Source organism: Actinia tenebrosa, unplaced genomic scaffold (genome assembly GCF_029948245.1).
Source record: "Actinia tenebrosa isolate PJP-AT-01 unplaced genomic scaffold, QUT_ActTen_1.0 PGA_scaffold10__47_contigs__length_13832649, whole genome shotgun sequence".
NCBI classification, from domain to species: domain Eukaryota; kingdom Metazoa; phylum Cnidaria; class Anthozoa; order Actiniaria; family Actiniidae; genus Actinia; species Actinia tenebrosa.
This window is the reverse complement of record NW_028292570.1, coordinates 10,096,657-10,112,893: the sequence shown is the minus strand read 5'-3', so window position 1 is coordinate 10,112,893 and position 16,237 is coordinate 10,096,657. Positions and strand designations below refer to the sequence as shown.

At 35.5% G+C, this 16,237-nt stretch overlaps 1 protein-coding gene across 1 annotated transcript in view; it reads left to right on the top strand.

Moving 5' to 3' along the window:
• The first annotated feature begins 14,784 nt into the window (after positions 1-14,784).
• LOC148912980 (uncharacterized) overlaps positions 14,785-16,237 on the top strand; it is a 2,354-nt gene continuing 901 nt past the window's right edge. The window contains exon 1 of the mRNA XM_089026890.1: positions 14,785-16,237. This exon is cut by the window's right edge and continues 901 nt beyond it. Within this exon, the coding sequence (XP_088883016.1) occupies positions 14,903-16,237 (1,335 nt within the window). The 5' untranslated portion in view covers positions 14,785-14,902.

Here is a 16,237-nt window from a genome sequence, read left to right as displayed (position 1 = left end):
TTACGGAAGTATTTACGTTCAAATGTCTAGTTTCATTCTGTCTTACTAAGTCTTTTACTATATTAAAAAAATATGGTGTTTTTGTTTGCAAAATATTTGTCGGTGTTTTTTTTGGAGTTTACAAGTTTACAAACCACGCACGCTTTCAACACAAGTTTGGATTCGAAAAAAAAAAGTTTATGCCAAAAAATAATATATACATATAACACCTTAGAAAGTGCTTTGTACATGATTATATTCACGAGTTGTTTGCGTAAAACACTCACTCGCTCGTACCTCGCTCGTTCGTGTTTTCACAAACAACTCGTGAATATAATTCCGTACGTCGAACTTTCTATGAAATAATCTTTATATATTTCATTCAATAATTACTAATAAATTATCTGTAGAAAGATATAAAATTATTGAATGAAAGTCTTCTTTGTTTTACCGATGTGACCCCGCGATAGCATGCGAACGAAGCGGCATTTTCATTGAACGAAAAACATACGATACTTGGTTAAAAACAATCGAATTGTTAAAGATTTACAAAGCTAAAAAAAGGACGAATATTTGTACAGGCAATCATATGATTTCGAGTGCAATTTGGAATAAATTTCAACGAGTGGGTTTTCGAAAAGTTCAAAATAGCACGAGCGCGATAGGGCGAATGCTTTTTGAGCGTTTCGAAAACCCACGAGCTAAGTGTTCAATAATAATGTAAAAAAATGTTCAAAAATGTTCAATCAGTGTCGGAATTGCTTTCGATGAAATGAGATCTGCGCTTTTGTGGCACAATTAAAGGAGAAGAGGTCGTCTGGCTGCTTGACCCGGTGTTTAAGTTGAATGTGACAGTGCAATTGACGAAGGAATTCATCAAATTTTGGGCTTGAAAACTCATCAATTGGGGACTTTTAGGCATCTGCATGTCACTAGGAACAGATGAAGTAGCTGAAATCAGATCTTTGCAGTTGTTCCTTCTTGATATGGCCAATGAAAGCTCTCTCTGCTCATCTTCATCTGCTTCGTCATAGTCATCCAAGGACTGCACATTTCGAATGACAGGTTACCTTTGCAATGCCGGCTCCTTCAAGTTTTGCTTTGCTCAACTTACCCACCACTGTTTTACGGGCACTGTGGTTTGAAAATCCAGAAACGATATCCTTCATCATCGAGTTGATCTTGTTCACTCCCATGGGTTGAACTTTGTACCAAATGTTGTCGTTTGGTCGTTTGGACCAGACTGCTGCATATTTTGGGGTCTTCTGCTGACATACTCTCGAAACAACTATACTGGACATCTTTCACCTCCTGTCTCGAACATCCTTGGCTGGAATTGCCTTGGTTTTGAATTCAACCACCTTGCCTGGTCTTGGTTGGTCCTTCGGCCCGGGTGGGGGGTACTACCACCCCAACTTGGGTAGGGGTGTGCTGCTAGGACCTCAAAACCCTGACCCTATCCCAGACCTAAAATTTTGATTTTACATACCCTAACCCAGACTAAAACTAAGAATTGTACACCCTATCCCAGACTAAAAGACGGAAAATACGGTTTTACAATCGATTGCGATCAATATTTACTAACATTTTTATTGTTTTTGTGTGGGCAGAAAGCGTAGCCTATCCGCCAGACAATAACCAGCGTTAACCCTATCCCAGACTAAAATGATACCCTATCCCAGACCCAAAAGCCAAAAAACCATACCCTATAGGGGAGTAGCCCCCCCCCCCCCCCCCCCCCCCGGGTCATTCGGCAAATTTTGCAAACTCCATGCCGTCATCGTTTTGACTAATGCGAAAATCCTCCATTCTCATCCCATGTGATGTTCTTGTCTTCCCCGCAAACCAAAATGCTGTGTAAGTAGCCACCACATTGTTTGACTGAGACTTTCGGGCGTTTTGGAATTGAGCTTTTCGCTTGAACAAAGTACTTCCTCTTCCGCTTTCGAGACTTGTCTCGCTTTGTTTGGTCGCTTTCCTTTGCCGGACTCACGTAGTCGTTTTGCTTTTCCCTCCAATACTTGTTTAGATGAGATGAAGGCTCTGTCACGTATAGTGGAGAAATTATACCCTTTATCTCTTAGGTGCAGTGCATATCTAGGAACGTCATCATAACTTTAAGGCTTTCTGGCTCACAATCTTTCCCGTCCTTATTTTTTACTTCAGCGTAAATTCTCTCGAGTAAAATGTTGAGTTCAGCCGGCTCGTAATTATGGATTTCGTCGTTTACTCCTTTTTCTATGCACCATTTTCCCCACACACTCAGCCAGAAGGATGTACTTCTGGATGTATTTTCATTTTTAGAGCTTTTTTTTTTTTTTTTTTTTTTTTTTTGAGCTCTTCTATTGTACTTTCAGTTGCAAAAGAAAATCTACTTAAGACGCCGGCCATTTTTTTTTGCCACTTGCAACTTCTTGTTGAATTTTCCGTTATTTTCTAGGTCGTCTGTGATTGGCTAATTTTAGTTTCCGTTGTTACTCAGCCAATCATCATCGAGAAACACCTACACTGATTTCCTTTTTTCGGCACTGATTTCCTGTTTTCTGCACTGATTTCCTTTTTCCTGCACTGTATTTCCTTAACACAGCATTGCTCTTAGCCAATCAGAATTGATAATTTTTTTCATATATGTAATTAGTTGTCGTAATATGCTCTCCGTGTTATATTTCCTCCAGCAGAGAGAAAGTCTTTGATTTGTCCGATTCTTCGAGAAAAATGCTTGTCAAAAAAAAAAACAAACAAACAAAGTAATATGATTGTTTGCTAAATAAACCCCACACACCTCATGAATTCTTGAATGACACTTCTTGATCCACCTTTGACTACATGAAAGTTTTCTTTAAATTGATTTTTGGTCTATAACTTGTCCTAAAGCAGTTTTTTCTGTGCATTCGAGAGCCGCAATTGTGAGTGGTTCAAGCGGGATTCCTGTATTCCGCTATAACTTTGGTTAAATTACGAGCTTAGCCACGAGATTGGATCCACGACCATATAAAACACGGCACGTCGGCGTACACGATAAATTCCTTTTTATTATTTTAACTAGTGATCAAAACATCATCAGTCAAATATCATACAATTATAAGTAACTGTTTTACATGACTGACATGTGGGAATACGAAGCGTAGAAAGAAATTCGGCTAAATTTGTTTTTGAAGATAGCTAATGAACAAGAGTTTCTTACTTCCTGTGGAAAACAAATTCGTTACATAATTTTGCACCACTATAGCTAAAGGACCGTTTCTAATAATTGTTTGTTAGCCCCTGACTATTAAGCGCTACCCTCTTTAAAAAACGACTTTTTTTAGAATGTCAAACTTTGCCATGATTTCTAAGTTAACATGGGAACGGATATTCATCGAGTTACGCATTTCGAGTTTTGCGCTTCCAGTTATGCGCTTTTCAAGTTGCTTTTAACGCGCTTGACCTCACCCAAATTTGATGCTGTCACGCATGCGCAGTGCGATGTCATTAAGAAAGTTGTGTGAGTTCGAGTTACGCGATAGGCGCGTAACTCAACAGCATGAAGAGATCTTTCGTAGTTCAAGTTACGCTGTAATGATTAAATAATACTCAAACTTTGGAAATTTGCCTATTTTTGTCTCTTGCTTCAAACTTATGACAAAGGCCTGCAAATCCTATCAAACTTTTTGAGCAAATATTCTAGCTGTTGACGAAAATGACATAGAGTGGTTTTCATTAAACCGTAAAACAAAAGATACTTATTAGATGGGAATAGCCAGATTCAAACAATAGAAAACAAAGGAGCTAGAGCGTAATAGTACAAAATATGCTAAAGTGTATTTCACAGGTTTATGAAAATCACTCTATCTTCTGCTCATGAAAATATCAACTCACCTTCAGTTAAGGCTTTGGGGTAACTACAGAATACCACGCAAGATATTCATTCGTCTTTTAAGAACGACAAATGCATACCAAAGAAATACAATTAATAGAATTAATATTATTGGCGTGGTATTCGATAGTTGTAACTACTCGTTATTTCTTTTAAAATGTCATCCCCTTAAAAAATTGTTGGCATTCGTTATTTTGTTTGCATTTCAATCTCCTGCTGCCGGGACTACAGTTGCGTTTTATTTGTTTTCATTGGCCGGAAAAAAAATCGAGGGATAAATTTCACGCCTGACAAAAATTGTAGGCTTCCAGACTTGGCTCTTCTTCGTTTGAGAGGAACCTCTATTACGATTCCCTAGCTGACAAGGAACTCACCAGTTTTTCGCTTTATCTACATTTTCCCCTTTACTTTTCTTTTATATTTTTAACTGTAAATTCTTGTTAGCGTAAATGTTTTTCGTAGAAAAAGAAAAGAATTTTTGAATTACACTAGTCCATAAGGTTTTTGATTGTTGTGGAGTGACATGTAATTCAAGTCAACGTTTTGTCAAAGCAAAATATCGTTAATAGTAGAGTAATATAGATTTCCAGTAGGTTTTTCCTTTTTATATTTTTATAATTACTTATTTAATATTCGTGTTGCTGTTAAGCTTATAAACTCCAACTATATATTGGCAGGAGTTAATTTTGCCAAACAAGGGAACGAACAAGAAGACGATCATGAAATATTTCGGTAAAGTTTCTACTGATTTTGAATGACGATGTACAATTCATTGTGAATAGTATCATAAAATGAACCAAGTTGAAATTTATTAAATAGAGATAATATGATTAGACTATTTATCGAAAATAGCTTAATAAACTAAAATAAATATAATTAATAAACAAATACGAAATGTTTCTTTATTCTTTATTCCGTTAGAGCGTAACTCGAACTAGGAAAAGTAGTATGTTAGGGACCGTACGAGCCGGATTTTCGCGGTGGATTTACTAATTTAGCGGTGGATTTGAGTATATTTGCAGAGGATTTAATTATGTTCTAATACGTCACGCATTACGTGTATCATATGCGGTGGATTTAATTATTCTTATTACTTATTACCATAAAAAGACGGGTAGGTATTGTGAAGTTGGCATGACGACCAAATAACGCCATGAGTTTATTATTTGACAAGTTTGGACAAGCCCTTTTGTTTACCAATCCAATTTATAGAGCGTAGGGGTTTTGAATTTTTAACTCCAAAACTCAACCAACCAAGCAAGCAAGCAAGCACTAAAAAAAATTAATTTTGAGAAACGCAATGGCTACTTTATTCCAGTTAGGATCTCGAGGATATCACGCTACCGTCAATGAATTCAAAGGACTAATGAAAATTTGATGACTATTGTATCCAACACAATGCAATTAATGACTCATAAACGATAAACAATAAGACCTACTAATTTCTTCCTAATTATACAAAAATCAGCTGAAAATGATTAGTTCTGTTATCTTGTTCTATATTATATAAACAGCGATCGTTCTATTTCATACTGGACCATAGTACAATGATTCTAAAATTCACTGGCATTCAAGCTTATTAATGCTGTCATATCACGTAATAATAAAATACCACTAAAAAACTACTAGGAAAGATCTCTTCCTGTAGTCGAGTTACGCGTCTATTGCATAACTCGAACTCACGCAACTTTCTTAATAACATCGAGTTGACGCGCACTGCGTGAAGAGGTCAAATTTGGGTATGGTCGGGCACTCAAGTCAAAGCGCATAATTCGAAGCGCGTAACTCGTTGAATACCCGTTTTCCGTTAATATGAAATGCCCCAATTTTAAATTTCAATTTTAAAGCCCTATAAAATACAAAATCGCTGACTTTTACCGCTGATTCCCATGAAAATAATCAAGCTTTTATTTTCAGAAAAACCCGAGAAAACTGACTTTGAAAATAGGCATCCGACACGTCTTTTGACTGATTTTGGAGTTAATGAACGAAAATTCGTTTTGCACTTAAAAAGAATTTAAGAATATAAAACGATTCTAACTCCACTTGCGTAGTAAGGATAGATGTTAGTTTCAGTAGTAGAAAAGAAAAAAAAAAGAAAAAAAAAAAAAAGAACTATATCATCGAGCGAGACCAAGTGGTACGCTCTTGCAGAGACTCCGTCTTAAACATTCCTCTTTCAAGAGGTCTAGTGGCCAAAGGACCGTTTATTATAGCTGAGCTAGCTTAGAAAATTTGCTAACCCATCGAGTTGATTTTTAATGGCTTTATGAAGTCAATTCGGTCCGTACGCCCTTCCATCCGTGTACACACCACAGTACTCACGCCGCTTGATTTCAAAGCAAAAATTGCGAATACAAATAAAACATCGCTTTGCGACAAATTCTAGGCCAGGAACAACGCAAAAAACAAAAAACAAAACAAAACATTTTTATGATGTCAAAAATAGTTCAAGGAATATTAATCTTCATGAATTTTAGTACTTTTTAGTGAACAATCGTACGGTTTTGTTTTCTAGAAAAGAGCATTTTTGTTTGCCTCAGATCGACAGATCTTAAACTTTTCATGAATTAGGATAATATTTTTTTCTCCGACACATTGTTCAGTGTTGAGGGTCTCGCAAAGTTGACTAGTTTAGCAGTAATACTCTTCAGCTAATTTTCTTGCTGGTGCCACCAAATAATTATTTTTTAATATTTTATTTTATTTTATTTTATTTTATTTCGGTAAAATTGCTTTTCATATAAAAACACAAAGCTCTTTCTGTGGATAACCAAACCTTTATGTAAGAGAAATAAAGTAAGCTTATACTTTGCTCACCTCAGTTTTATTAACCATCTTTTGTGTTAATTTGTCCCAAGAAAATTTGGATTGTAAAAAAAGAGGATGTTTCACCGCCGAAATCCTTACACATCTTATCTTTTTATTTATTTAATGTTTATTTATTTATTTATTTTTTTGTGAAAAATTTTCTCTCGACTGCGCCAGTTTTCTTAGATTTTTTCGTCGAACGAAAACAACAGCCGTTCGCTTATTAAAGATTTTCTGTATGCATTCTGATGAAAAACAGAAAATTCTGGACATAATTTCTCTAGGACCAAGTTCAGTATTTTTGTAATTTTTACCATAGGAAAAATCTAAATATGCCATACGCATGAATAGATGGAAAAAGACAAAAATTGTTCTGAAAAATTTCAATTATCAGTAAAAATAAATCGAATATAGACAAAGAAAAATTTTAAAAAGACACACCTACAACGAGTATAGTCTTCATACTATGCTATATTCCTTAGGTCTCCACGTTTGAGGGAGATACAGCCATTACAATTTTCGCCATGTGTTTCACAATTCAAACGTATACTTTTTATAAAGTTGAGAGTTAACCCATGTAATCGTAATTTTATGTATAGCTTTCTCAAACCGCAAAACGTTTCCTAAAACAGGATTTTTAAAAATGTTTAAAGTTTGAATTTTACGTCAGTGAAAAGGACGAGCGCCTCTCCTATACACTAAATGAAAACGGCAAAGGAAGATGATTTTATAATTGAAGCCTTAACCTAAAACAAAACCGTGGACTCTCTCCAGCCAAAATTCTTTCTTTCCACTAACAGTACGAGAAAAGCAGAGCCAATTAGAGGAGTTCAAAACCCTACAAAAACTTCTGTTTCCACCTGTCTTGTCAACGTCTTGTCGTCTTACAAGCAAATCTAAAGTCTAAAGCACAATGAATAAAAAAAATTCTTGTTGGTTGATGTCTCTCAATAATCGTGCAGTTATGGAAGCGGCATTCAAAGCCGTAAAATATATTTGAAAACTTGGCTTCAGAGGCAAATAGCCCATATCATTCATATAAAGAAGTTTTTATTCGCTTTTGATTTTACTTTGAGTAGTCTTTGTTAATTAATCGGTATCTAGTCCGGTGCGTGTCGCTGTATACAATTTTTTTTTTTTTCCTTTTTGTACCTGCTAGACTTGTCCCTTACCGAATATTTACTGAAATAATTTTGTAAATAAAATTGAAGTACAATCTTTATTAGTGAGGAAGTGAGGAAGATTATTACAAGTCTCTGTGTCGAGTAAGCGGAGTGAAACAAACCATTACCTAAATGTAACAGAACTTTTACTTTTCATGAATAATGAAAACACGTACCTCGTACAAAGACGATGTGCCACTTTCCTTCTAAAGATCTCGATCAACTGTACTGAACGGATTTCAACTCAGTTTTCTTTTTCTCTAGAAAAATAAAGTGACCAGAATGACAACTGATAGAAATAGAAATTGCATATTAAGGCAGCTGGGCTTTCATTTTTTCAGTTTATAACTGTATTAAAAACTATAAAAATTAAAATTATTGGCCAATATAACCTTGCAGCCTCTCATCAAGTCTCCTGCAGCTACATCCGGTCACATGCTGCTTTTTACCAATTACATATCGCTGTTTACTTCTGCCATGGTTTCATAGCAATAAAATGATGGAAAAAAGTACTACGACTCTATTGGGAACATAATAAAAAATAAAGCTGTTATTTTACTTCGATAACGCGGGGAGTGCTTGCCCAATTCTCCAGAGGATAAAGCGCTCTTTAGCCCCTCAAACTATCTGTGCCCATTAATATTATTAAGAGTATTTGAAGCTAAAAATGCACCGAAAATAGAGAAGTCGAATCAGAAATGGAGATTCTGAGAATGGAACGTCCCGTGGACCTCTACCAGATGATTTTGAATCAAGACGCGCAATGTATTCTTGTCACAGCGAAAAATAACAAATTCCTATTATTATGCCTTGTCGAAATCAAGTATTTTCCAACAACAACGACAGAATATGCTATTTCTAAAAGATATGAGGTGTGTCTTTCCATGAATTAGTTTTATTTTCTTTTATAATTTTGAATAAAACATGTTATTTATTGAGCCGAAAACCGGGAACTTGGAAATATTAATTTACGAACGAAATGTTCGCTGAATGGTTAATTCGATCGGATTGAGAGAACCTAAATCACTTGGTATCGCTGAAGGCCGCGTACTAACCAACTGAGCTACGTCTGCTCCTAAACGATAAATGAAAAGAAATTAAAATCCCTATTCAAAAACTCTTGAAAAATTCGTTATTCTTTATATAAAAAATACTAATGAGGATGAGGATTTTTTTTTTCTTTCCTTTTCTTTTCTTTTCTTTTCTTTTCTTTTCTTTCCTTTTTTTTTTTTTCTTTTTTTTTTCTTTTTGAGAAACTTCTTTTCAAACGATAAAAAGAAAAAAAAAAAATAGCAAGGAAAGCTATCAAATATGGTTCGTCGTTTAGATAAAGTATTATAGAGTTCTTTTTGTTAGAAAATGTTATCTCTAACCGTGAAAAAAAAAAATGCAAGGAAAATGCAAGGAAAGTTTTTACCTATTTGAAACAAAATAGACTAAAGCAAATTAAAATTTATAGCCTTCTAATCAGTATCCTAACGTATGGCATAGCTTCATTATAGAATTAAAATAAATGGGAAAAATGACTCATTACAATAACCCTATTTGAAACACAATAGATATAAAGACAGCCTCTTATAATATTACAAACATCTGGCATGGATGATTGGTACTGAATGCATGTTGTAGTTGACTTCGCAAAAATAATACTTTCCATTTATTTATTACCTATTTATTTATAAGCAATATTTTGACAGGACACTGAGTCCAATTCGGCTTAGTTTGGTTTAAATGAAGGCCCATCGCAACATCGAGAACGATTAACCAGCAATTTTTTCATCTTTCAAGTCAAGCATTTTGTCAATGAAAATTCAGAGAAATTTGAAAAATTCATTAAAGAAGACTTGGCGTAGTGCAGACTGCCAAGCGGGATAGGGCTTTTGCAGGTTGCAGTATTGATATATCAACATGGTAACGATTATTTTCCGCTCACGGCGTTCCTCGGAGAATGCTCTAGCAAACAGACCAGATGTAATTGTTAAGGACAAGACAGATAGACTTTGTTATTTTGTTGATGTGTCAATACCATCACGAAACAATGTGGGCTTTAAGACCCTTTAAACACATAGAAAAAACTAACTAAGCATATAGTGTTCTAGAGATCCAAGTGAGAAAAATGCGGAGAAAGTAAACGAAAACTATAACAATGGTTAATGGGGAGTTCTATAGGCCTCATAAAACGGTGTATTGATATGAATGTCTAGCAACTACCATAGAATCTGAACCGCAAAAAATCGTACTACTACGAACTGCACATATCATTCGAAAAACCTCAATGATAACGTGACTTCATGTAATAGTTTATCATTACTTTCCTAATGTTTAAGGAATTAACTCGGTGAGTTTGGAAATAATGTACGCAAAAATTTGAAAAAGGCATTTCAATGATAGTGTTCTTTGATCCTTAGAACACACGTTAGGCAAATTTGAAATCGCCCTCTGAAATTGGGCATTAATGTGTATATGTAGATAATCACTTGATGGTAAAATACTGTATAATAGATATTCATGGAGCACTGAGCATGTCACCCCACATCTTCATGTCCTTTTTCACCGATGATCTGCTCAAAGGGAATGACATGTTCAATGTAGCTACACTTAAAGGCTCTCTTCTGTAGCCTGTTTTACTGAAATATTTAGCATGCGAGTCTACTGCCCTACTCCTACACAATAAGTAAAAGACGAGATAATCAGTGTATGAAAGAGATCTTGTAACCCATTTGTACAATATCCATTAGCTTTACGTACTCTACGAATATGCATTCTCTTAGTGGCCTTATTCCTTAAATTTTCGAATTGCAAATTCTAATTATCAGATTATTCAGGGAAAGTCACACCTAACAATTTCAATAACAGTACTTGCTCAATACCACTAACCGAGTTGTGTCTTAATAGTTCTAGACTTAATTACGCCTTCTCTAGTATTTGCTAGATTAAGAACCATGCAAATTATGTTCAGTCCATCTATTAATGTCATCGACCTCAAATGAACAATACGTAGTGAACCAGAATTCACAGCTGGTAAAGTACATGTTATATCATTGAGATATTTAATCATCAAAGTGTTAATAGAAACATGACTAATACCTTTGACCATGCATAATGATTTTTCTAACACTGTACGCTGTGGCACTCCGCGATTAATAGATAGAAAATAAGTTATTAAATTATCCACACAGACCCTTTGTCTGCGGTCCCTTAAAAGTTGATCACCCAATTAATACATAAGGGTTAATATCTAGTACGAACTTAAGTTTTTCTATTACACTTAATGTCGGAGAAGAAAACTTATAACAAGAATAAAAGATAATACCTTAGTATTAATTAGATGTCTCCAGGTTGTATGTCCAAGATGTCTAAAATATACCAACATACCGTACCTTTACCAGGTCATTTGTTATTTATTTGCTTTAATGAACAAACATGAACAGAAGGAACAGCATGAACGGAAGAAATTACTCATATAAGTCGTACCTTTCAGGAGTTGAAATCAAGATGGATTTAACAGCTCTTTTAATTTATGCTTACTTTTTAAGGGTCGTTTTCAAAATAGACCACCAATCATCCCTACCACTCAAGCAATGGAAATACCCCCCCCCCCCCCCACCCCTGGAATTAATTTTCGATTAAAGAAGATACCGCTTTAAATGGCTGAATTAAAGCTTAAATAATTAACCAAAATAATCTATTGCCCATGAAATTTGAAGACTCCGTTGAATATCCTCCTTTAGGAGTTCTTTCCATTTTCAGCTACAATTACAGTAAATGGAAAATTCTAGTTCGGATGTCTTGAATTGCAGCAGTCAACGAAATAGGGCATACATTATGAGATTAAATAATGCTGTCAACGAACATAGAAAGCATGAGAAGGTTTGTTCGAGTTTTACGTCTGATTGGAACGAATAGAACACAAAATATTTTCGTAATGCAATCGCCATGTTTCGATGTTTCTTACAGTGCTTTATAACAGCGGTCAACTTTACGCAATGATTTTTTTCAGAAAATAATGTGATAAAAGGAAAACCCCAAAAACTACCTTGAACAACAAAATAAATGCCAAGAGACCTTTTTTACTGATACGGCGGCAATTGTTAATTATGGATGCAGAGGGGACAAACACGGCCGCGGGTTACGTTTTCTTATAATTTAATTAAAGTCTTGGTGTGGTGCATATCGTTCCAACTGTCAGCAAAAAAAAAAATATATATATATATATATATATATATTATAATAATGAAAAATAATTTAAAATAAAATAAAATAGTTTTACATTATTATTGAAATAGTGGATATATTCAAGGGCGCCAGGACAGACGGATTGGGTTTTAAATATGTGTGATTGTTTCAGTTATTCGTAGATTTCTCATTGAATTGATATATGTTTGTTTCTAAATGGATACTAAATAGTGTTCACTTATTATCTTTCCATCCAACGGTGTTTCTGGTTTGAATCAGCCGTACGATATGAATATATTTATCACGTCCACCAACGGTCTTTCTGGTTTGAATCAGCTGTACGTACGCTCTGAGTATTTACCGCTGCACTATCTGTGCCAAGCAGCGCCGGCGTCGCTTCGTTAGCGATTACTCACCTTTAATAAGTTAATCAAATTTACCTTCAGTACAGTAAAATAGACCGGGGTAGGAAAGCAAGAGCGGTTCTTTGGTGCTCTCGTCTGCTCGGATAATCCAATTATTTTGGCAGTACGTAGGGCACTTTGTTTACACAGCGATGATAGATATGACTTTGGCGAACGCAAAACGAAGCCCGAACTACGGTTCGTTCTTCGTAATACGACACTTTCTCGATGACAGACTCGTCCTCGAGAACATGCCCGTGTGTGCCTCAGTGTAACGTACTTTTTGCAATAGCCGGTATAAAGTAATCGCAAACCGTTGGTGGACGTGATAAATATTTTCATATCTTACGGCTGATTCGAACCAGAAAGACCGTTGGATGGAAAGATAAGTGAACACTATTTAGTATCCATTTAGAAACAAGCATATATCAATTCAATTAGAAATCTACGGATAACTGAAACAATCACACATATTTAAAACCCAATCCGTCTGTCCTGGCGCCCTTGATATATTATATAAAATAACCACTTAGGAAAATGCAGATGAAAGTTTCAAAAGTATATTATTGCTCAAAGGATTGAGTCATAGCGTAGTGGTAAGGAAAGAGGGTAACGGGTATAGGTAGAAAGGGGTCCTGCGACTTATGACTCCAAACGAGTTTCAAATGCAAAAATAGTACTTCCTGCACTACAATTGACAGCAAAATTGAAAACTGTTTTAAAACAACTTGTACAGGCAAAAGAAAAAAAGTAATATATATACATATATATATATATATATATATATATATATATATATATATATATATATATATATATATATATACAGCCAATTGCAAAAATTATGGCCGCTTCCAATATATATACAAATATATCAAAAGCATATCAAAGATTATGGGATATCATCCCCAATATTTTTTTCCAGTTGTCTATCACTAGGGTTTTCTGAAAAAAATATCAAGAAAGATATCCCGTCGTGTCTGATATTCTTTTGATATACTCGTACGTATATTTGAAACTGCCATAATTTTTGCAAATGGCTGTATATATATATTTAGACTCAAGGCATGAGGAGCTTGTCTCCTAGTGGTTGTAACTGATTAAAAACAGCGCGACAGTGCCGGACTAGATTCACTGCCGATTTTTTTCTTAGACAGAGTACTAACAAATAAACTTGAAAGGGGATTAAAACTTTTGTGGTACCTCTAAAGCGAAGTTTTCAAATATAATAATAAATAATAATAATAATAATAATAATAATAATAATAATAAATTTATCCAGGAGCCCTACTCGCAAAAGCGATTTTCAGTAGGGTCCTGCAACATAAATAATTGTTAAAAATATATACAAAAATAAAATAAGACATAAATTAAAATTACAGATAAAATACTAAAAATGTTATATATAAAATTGTCATATAATAAAAAGAGAGAGATTAAAGTCCATTATAAAATACTACTAACTACTGATTTGAATTGTAATAAAGATGACGATTTTCTGATGTTAATGTCTAAACTGTTCCATTCATTACTGGCTTGATATATAAAACGTTGCTGTCCAAAGTTAGAATGTGAATTCCTAAGGTGTAATATTATTCTTAGATCTAGTGTTATAGTTATGGTAATCTGAGTTCAGTTTAAATTCAAAGTCAAAGTCAATTCCGCCATTCAAGTACTTATATACAGTAATTAAACGGTGCAGTTTCGTCGATAGGGGCTTCCAGTTTAAGGTGGCCAGCGCATCACTTGCAGAACGTCTTGGAGGGCGGTCAAAGAGAGTCTTGGCAGCTTTATTCTGTAGTACTTGCAATTGCTTCATGAGGATTTCATTATTTTTGTCTCCCAAATAATATCGCCATAGTCAAAGAGTGGAGCAATAAGTCTGTTGTATAAGGTTATCCTAGCATCAAGGGGCACAAACTTTGAAACTCTTCTGATAACACCAATCCTTTGGTTGATCTTCTTCGACATCAAGTCCACATGATCAGCCCAGGACAAGTTCTCATTGAGTACAATACCAAGGTATTTGAAGCTTGTCGTTCTTTCCATAGCTGTAGCATTCACCTGAGCCGAGATGGATTGAGCACTTTTAAAATGTGCAGATTTAAGGGCTTCGTAAGCAGCTCCAATAACTGATTATTAAGACAGTAACCAACAAGATTTGTTTCCGTTGTACAATTTGCTAGTAAGAAGACGAGATGTTGACAAGACAATTAAAACCAGAAGTTTTTTCAGGGTTTGAACTGCTCTAATTGGCTTTTCTTTTCTTATGTGACGACAGAGAATTTTAGCCGAGTTAATGATTAGCTCAACCGTTCAATATTTAATTCAATTTAGTCAATAAGTCAAATTCAAGCCCAGTTGGTCATAATAGCAGGATAAAAGTTATTCTTGGTTTTCACTCACGTGACTAACTGCTTGACGACGGTTGCTATCCGCCATGTTGGTGTCGCATATATATAAACAAAGCGTATCGAACCACGTCATTTCACGGGTGTATAGCAACTTTTGTCATGGTTCACTGTATTATTGTAGGCTGTTCAAGTAATAGCAGAAAAGATACGGCTATAGGATTCTTCAGGATACCTTCTGTTGTTGATAAACAAGGAGAAGAAGCTGAAGAACTGAGCAGAGAGAGACGAGAAAGATGGATTATGGCGATAAGTCGCGACGACATACAATGGAAGAATGTTCTGAAAAACGAGAGAGTTTGTGGAAGGCATTTCGAGTCAGGAAGGCCGGCAGCAGCGTGGGATAGATTCAACAACGACTGGGTGCCTACCTTGAATCTTGGTAAAACTAAATATCGCCAAGTAAATAATGAAGCCGTGGAAGCGAGAGCTGCCCGATCAAAGGAAAGACGAAAGAGGTCTCTTGAACAGCTCGAGTATGAGGCTGCTGTTAAACGCCAACAATTAGATGCTAGTGGATTGCCCCTCGAAAATATCGACTTTGCAGAGGGTCCATCTACTGAAGAAGCTGTAGAAGAAGAAGGCCAAGCTTTAAATCTGTGTTCGAGCTGTGATCATGATGATTCCATGTCCTGCTCTGTAAGTCAAACCAACTCATGCCGCGTCCATAGCGTCTTCGTCCAGACTGAAAACGAAAACTGCCAGACTACATCTTCTATGTCTCAAACTGAGGAGTTCGAGTATATGTTTTCGGTAAATGGATATCAGCCTCCAACTAAAGATTATTTTAACACAGACGATAAAGTTCGGTTTTATACTGGATTGCCTTCCACTGAAATTCTGTTGACTATCTTTGACCACGTTTCTACAAGCATCACTCGGCGTAGTCAAACTCTTAGCAAATTTCAGGAATTTGTCATGGTTCTGATAAAGCTTAGACTTAATATACCGTTTCAAGAACTGGCATACCGTTTCCAAGTATCTCTACCAACAGTATCCAGGATTTTTTCTTTGTGGTTGATTGTAATGGATTCTCGTTTGTCGCCACTCATTTGCTGGCCAGACAGAAATCAGCTATGGGAAACTATGCCAATGTGTTTCCAGCAAGCGTTTGGCAAAAAAGTGACTGTGGTCATAGACTGCTTTGAAGTTTTTATTGATCGACCAACTAATCTTCTAGCCCGGGCACAAACTTTTTCGTCTTATAAACACCACAACACAATAAAAGTATTGATTGGGATTACCCCACAAGGAACCATTTCCTATATATCACAAGCTTGGGGAGGTAGAACCTCAGACAAATATTTGACTGAAAATTGTGGATTACTGGACAAACTAGTGCCTGGTGACATGATAATGGCAGACAGGGGGTTCACAATAGCAGAAAGTGTTGGCCTCAAGCAAGCAAAGCTGGTTATTCCAGCATTCACTAAAGGC